Source organism: Notothenia rossii (assembly GCF_949606895.1).
Source record: "Notothenia rossii genome assembly, chromosome: 3".
Lineage (NCBI taxonomy): Eukaryota > Metazoa > Chordata > Actinopteri > Perciformes > Nototheniidae > Notothenia > Notothenia rossii.
This window is the reverse complement of record NC_136901.1, coordinates 80,862,754-80,868,984: the sequence shown is the minus strand read 5'-3', so window position 1 is coordinate 80,868,984 and position 6,231 is coordinate 80,862,754. Positions and strand designations below refer to the sequence as shown.

The following is a 6,231-nucleotide window of genomic DNA, read 5'->3' as shown; positions in this document are numbered from 1 at the left end:
GCTAACTTAGTTCCACAACCCAAAACAACCAACCAAAAAAAGTCACACCATAGGCTTTTTTTGCAGTATTTTAATCTTGTATAAAGTGAAGGATGTTTGATTTTCATCCGCAATATTATTCTCGTTTGAACATGCAGCAGAGCTTTAAATCAAAAGACTACAGATTAATGTAAATTATGCATTAGATTAGATGCTTAGATATCAACTAACTGCACTGCAGATATTTTTTTATTGCTGGAAGGGGGTGGCTGTTTCTTGGAAACACAATGGCATCATTGACCTACTGACCGCCGTCTTCCGGATACTCAATAGCACGACAACTCAAGCAAAACCCAGAGGTCTCTCCTGCAGGATATACACAATGAAAGTGCCATGGATTTACTGCTTCTTATCTCTTCTCTTGGCCCTGAAGATTCACACCACTCATTCAGCTCCCGATTTCACTCGTAAGTGTTTTGTTTTCAATGTCAAAAGTATTATTATTTTTTGAGTAGGTTAAAATGCTGAACAGTTGTTTTTCAGCCATTAACTGTAACTGAAAGGGAAGTTTCTGAGAGATATTAAGCATCCTTGAATTTTTTCTGAATATCCTGTTTTCTAAACAGCTGCTGCAACTCATGGTTAAAGACCAGAGTGAGGGTGCTGAACTTCAAATAATATATCCCTTTAAAGCGTTAGACAAACTGCAGCCTGCCTCCTGGCTATGATGGATGGCATTACGGTAACATTGATATATTCAGACAATGTCAAAGGTATCTCTACAAACAAATCTATTGTTAGCACTGCAGTGTATCTCTCTATCTGACCTCATCAGAGATTTCCATTTTTTGTGCGGCTGCAGGCTCTAAGGGGCTTAATAATAGTTCATTGTGAGTGAGTGCCTGGTACTGCCTTTCTTTTTCTCACACACTCACACGTACACAACTCAGTGGGCCAATTACGGCGCAGGCGCGCACGCGCACACACACACACACACACACACACACACACACACACACACACACACACACACACACACACACACACACACACACACACACACACACACACACACACACACACACACACACACACACACACACACACACACACACACACACACACACACACACACACACACACACACACACACACACACACACGAGGAGGAGCGAGTGTAGGTACACAGGGCCTAGGTGGTCATTGAAAATGTGTTCTGATATATGTTCTTCACAGAAAATGAGCCAAGGCCATTGAGTGTGAGTTTGAAAAAATAATTGATGATATCATTTTTCTTTAGATAAATAATGAAAACGGGTTCCACATACCCGAACACCATACAAGGGTTGAGTCAATGTCCTTCTTTGATCAATATTTTGAAGAAAATCAAAAATGTCTCACAATGAGAAAAAGCAGGTCCCACTGTATTTACAAAGGACTGAGTCTTGAAAATAACATCTAACATTTGGAGCTAAAACTCTTGTAAATACAAAAAAATGATGTGACCACTTATTTTGATCAATAATCTCTTTTACTGCCATACGTGCCAAGATGTTCTCAGTGCTATATCAGTAGAACGCTCAGGATGTGCTTTTCACGTTAGACCAGGACAGATAAAAAACACGTGTTCAAGATAATAGCCTCAGTGTCAGGACAAAAATAATGTAGATTTTCAGGAGTTGTATGCTAACCAACTGCTTTTATTGTAGTCTACCTTCACAACATCTTGAAGAACCACACGGCTCATGCTTGTGAAGGAGACACGCTCATCATCAAGTGTCCCTCCAGGACGTCTGTGGCCGTCCTCTCGGCTTTCTATGGACGACGTGTACCTAATCTGCATTTGTGTCCCTCTGCAAACACAAACACAACTGCAGAGGAGGATAACGAATGCACTTCCCCAGTCGCTACCGAGGTATCCCGAATGTGAAATCAGTTTATGTTAAAACAAAATGCTCTGGTGATTTAGAGTACTGTATTCAACAAGTTTCCCTGTCCTTGCAGAAAGTGCTGTCAGAGTGTCAGGATCGGCGGTCCTGTCACATCCCTGTCTTCAGTCCAGTGTTTGGGCAGGACCCCTGTCCTCTCACCAGCAAGTACCTTCTAGTCTCCTACAAGTGCAGACCAGGTATGTTGCCATGGTCCTATATTTGTAATGTGGAGAATCATTGACTAAAACAGTAGTGTCAGTGTGCCAACAATTCATTCAGTTTAGTTGCTAAAAAAAATATATGAAGCAATAGCAGAATTATTTGTTTGGCCTGTTCAAGATTATCATGCAAACAATCTAGGCTTTATCGTATTACAGAGATAGTTTGAATGTTGTGAAGTGGGGTTGAATAGGCTACTTATCCATAGTCAGTGTACTATTTACTGTAGATCGCGGGCAGCATTCCCCTGTTTGTAAAAACTGACATAATTTACTAAGTATATACTGCTGTGAACAGGGGCAGCAGAAAAACGTATTACGATACTCAAAAGCAAAGCATACCTAAAAAAAAAAAGGGATCTAAGGAAATCCTGCATTTGGATATGGAAATGTAGGATTTGATTTGTGATTTAAAAGGTACTGGATTATCTACACACTATATTATCCTATTTTGATAGTTAACATAATATTATTATCTCGGTTTTATAAAATTGAATTATGATCTTTATCGGTATATTGCGACAGGGAGCCCTTCACACAAAATATGTCATTCATGAGCTAAAACATGCCAAGTCTACTTACGAAATTTGCATGGAAATACTCCTTTCCTTAATGGTGTTTATATGTTATCTGTTCTTCAGAGCACCACCGCAGCAGGCTGGTGTGTGAGAATGAGCGTCTGAGGCTGACTTGTAAAAACGACACCGTCCTCGCCATCTACTCAGCCTCGTTCGGACACCTGCTGCACGGCAGTCCTCACTGTCCTCAGGAACCTGGATCACACAATGACATGGGTCTCAAACCTGCTCCTTCTCTGCTAGTGAAAATATAGTGGAACAAATATCAGTTCTAGGCATAAGTGGGGAGTAATTAGTGGGTCCTATCATTTTAGTTTGGTTTAGTTTAGTTATATCAAGGTTGATGTGTACATAAATACAATAGTCTTAAACATTAAAAGAGATGATTCGTAGAGATGGCAAATTTAGAAACCATTTGTAAAACAAACTACTACTGTTACAAATGTATATTCAAAGTAATAAAAACAGGTTGTCCAAATAATTCTGAGAGCACAATTTGCTTAAAATTCTTCTTTTTCTTTTACTTAACATGAAACAAAGAAGGTTAATTTGTTAGCATACAACCGAGCTTAGATTTTATACCAGTTAATAATGTTAATAATAATCAGATTTCTAAGAATAAAACCATTATTTATTATACTAACCTTTATTTATTTCAGAGTGTCTGTCCTCCACGGCTCTGAGGAAGGTGTCACGCCGGTGTCACAGCAGAGCGAGCTGCTCACTGGTGGCTGACACCCAAACCTTTGGGGACCCGTGTTTCCCCGGCACCAGGAAACACCTGCGGGTGTCCTTCACTTGTGGTACGTTACAAACTAGATGTTACAGCATACAGCACCTCCTTAAAATATATTTATTTATATCTTAGGGACATTTCAGAAATGTTACCTCAAAAACGTTCAAACTCCTACAAGTAATGGTTCTATACAACTGTATTTTATTGTGCATTTTAATAGGAAATGCGTCTATCCAATTGACTTCTCTTATTGCACTATTCTAATGCTTTTAACACAACTGTCTATTATATAACATCTTAATTATCCTAATCTGTCTATCAAATTAAATTCTCCAATTGATTCTTTTTTCTTTTATAATAGTTTCCCATTTTCTCTCTAAGTATAGCTATGAGTTGTTTTTTTTGTTTTCCTTTAATATTATTTTGTAATTCACTGTTATTGTAAATACATGTTGATGCTCAACTCAAATGTAAATAAAGTTTAAATTATTAAATGTACGCTTCACCTTCAAAAATATCAAATGTTCTATTTAGTGCCCCGGTATCTTCTGGAAGATGTGAGTCGAGGGTCAACTGATCCTTTCATGATCTCAGACTACACACATGGTGAGAGAAAAACTCCAAATGCACAGGTTTTTGCAACATGCAGCAGACTTTGACTGGTGTCTGAGCCCAGACCCCTCTCACCTGCAGGCGGATGGTACACTGGCCCCACCTACAGGCCTCATAACGTGCTCTTAACCAACTCTCTGGAGATCATTGAAAAAATGTTGGGTATGTGCAGTGACGCCTGTAGACCTCAGGCTATAGGGTTGCATGTATGTACATGTAGATCATACTTTAAAAAGGCCTGTAAGGTTGGATTGCATGTTTTAGTCCTACACAATTGACACAAAGCAAAGGAAATAATTAGAAGTGTATAAGCCTATATATTTCTTCTTCTCTGCATTGTGGAGCTCTCCTAAATTTTTCTATGTAGTAATACAAAATGTGCACAAATATTCAGATGACTGCTTACTATTTTCATATTTATTTTTATATGATGCCGTAGATTTTTGTGTTGATCCTTACATTGGTCAGCCTTATGCTCCCTTTCAGTTGATTATAGTACATTGAAATGAAGCGGCACATGCATGAAAGCTGTTAAAGTCTTTTTTTACATATTCATAGAAAGGTTATACAGTTTAAAGCATGATAAGCTTTTTTTTATTCTCTTATTATCCAGAGCCAACTCTGAAATCTTAAATGTTGAATATCTTTATTTGCACACAAGCTTACTGGTTAAAAGTGTACAAAACAATGTAAATACTTATGGCCAGGTTGTTTAGCAGGATGGATATCTGTGTATTTTCAGTGTCTCATGCCAAATTTTCATTTTAGTGTGATTCGCAATCATCACACGTCTCATTCTCCCTCAGATTTCCCAGAGCGAGTGGCTCTGTACTTTGTGGTTGGCATCTGTGCTGGTCTGGTTTTCCTGCTCTGCCTGTTTGGTGTACGCTCCACACTGGTGAGGGATGTTAAAGATCTGGTTTCTGACCTGAAGGAGGAGCTGGAAGCTTCTCGCAGGAAACGAAAGGAACTCATGCAGGATCTCTTTGACGATGACATCTCAGACACGGCGTCCTTCCGTTGCCTGACACAATCCTACCGCACGACAGAAATCCTCAGTCCTTCAAATTTGACGGTCGAGATGGTTGAACGTGAGGTGGAACAGACGAGGGATCTGCCCAACGGAGACATTTGGCCACATCGAGACTCCAGCCCTTATGCCATTCATAAGATTAAAACCTACAACAACTGAGAGAAGTCACATGTACAGTTAAAACTATTGCTAAATAATTCTTCTGATTACATTAAAGTTTTGGACTGAAATTGACTCTCAAAATAAGGAAACTTTTTTATCCATGTTTTGTCATTTTTGTCAAAGTGACTATTAACAATAAAGAGTTAAATACAACGTGTTACATGAATTGGTTATGAAGATTAACAGTAGAAGATTTGTTCATGAAGGTATTTCTTTATGAAATGTAACAAATGGGACAAATGATTATGCCTCGGGAAGTTTTCTGCATATTTGTTTTGGTTTTAAGATGTCACAATGTCAAACCAGTATAGTGTACAATCAACATTGTAAATAATAATAGTTGTTTTAGTAGGGTGAGAAATTAGGTATATTTTCTAAGTGATGTTTCCTAGAAAGTCCTTGCACAAATGTAGATGCTTTATTTGAGTAAAAGTTACAAACCATTCTTTAAAAATACTACAATGCCTACTAATAAAAAATGTTAAAGCCCTGAATTCAATTTTCAGCAAAATGTTTTGGGTGTGAAAAGTACAAAATATTCATCATGAAAAATGAAACTTTTTAAATGTGATAATTTATTAGGAATCCTTATTTTTTTATTAGGAGTTTTTTTTAATGTTGTAGCTGGTAAGGTGTGGCAAAAAAGAGAAAAGAATGTATAATGTACTGCATTTAGCTCAGTAGCCTGATACTGCATCACATTTAAAAAAATTGATCATACATATTGTATCTAACACCTCAAGTATAGCTGTCAAATGAATGTAGGAGAGCAAAAAATGCTATTTTTTTTTTACTGAAGTTGCCAGAAGCCAAATTAGGCTGCCTCAATTGATTTACCACTGGCATACTCCCACACTCTCAAAAGAAGACACACAGATTAAGCGTACATTTGATATTCTTATGAATTTACGAAATTGCACATGATTTTCTTCATCACGGCTGATAGCTGCATTTAGTTTCCTACCCACACTCCAGGACAGAA

The 6,231-nt window shown here is 37.9% G+C and overlaps 1 protein-coding gene across 2 annotated transcripts; it reads left to right on the top strand.

Annotated features, from left to right (window-relative positions):
• The first annotated feature begins 276 nt into the window (after window positions 1-276).
• On the top strand, window positions 277-5,402 carry LOC307032146 (protein eva-1 homolog C). Of its 2 annotated transcripts, XM_079669941.1 has the most exons (8): window positions 277-446; window positions 1,689-1,894; window positions 1,984-2,107; window positions 2,770-2,922; window positions 3,366-3,509; window positions 3,977-4,048; window positions 4,136-4,216; window positions 4,861-5,402. In XM_079669941.1, the coding sequence occupies exons 1-8, from the start codon at window positions 362-364 to the stop codon at window positions 5,244-5,246; spliced, it is 1,251 nt and encodes a 416-aa protein (XP_079526067.1). In that variant the 5' UTR covers window positions 277-361; the 3' UTR covers window positions 5,247-5,402. The 2 variants fall into 2 exon arrangements, with proteins under 2 accessions (XP_079526067.1, XP_079526068.1); XM_079669942.1 differs by lacking the exon at window positions 4,136-4,216 and having other exon boundaries at window positions 281-446.
• The last annotated feature ends 829 nt before the right edge of the window (window positions 5,403-6,231 follow it).

Excerpts from the sequence above, each read along its gene's own strand:
- LOC307032146 (XM_079669941.1), top strand. The coding sequence starts at position 362 with ATGAAAGTGCCATGGATTTACTGCTTCTTATCTCTTCTCTTGGCCCTG. Across the intron at positions 447-1,688 it reads TTCAGCTCCCGATTTCACTC|TCTACCTTCACAACATCTTG; the intron begins GTAAGTGTTTTG and ends CTTTTATTGTAG. Across the intron at positions 2,923-3,365 it reads TGGATCACACAATGACATGG|AGTGTCTGTCCTCCACGGCT; the intron begins GTCTCAAACCTG and ends TATTTATTTCAG.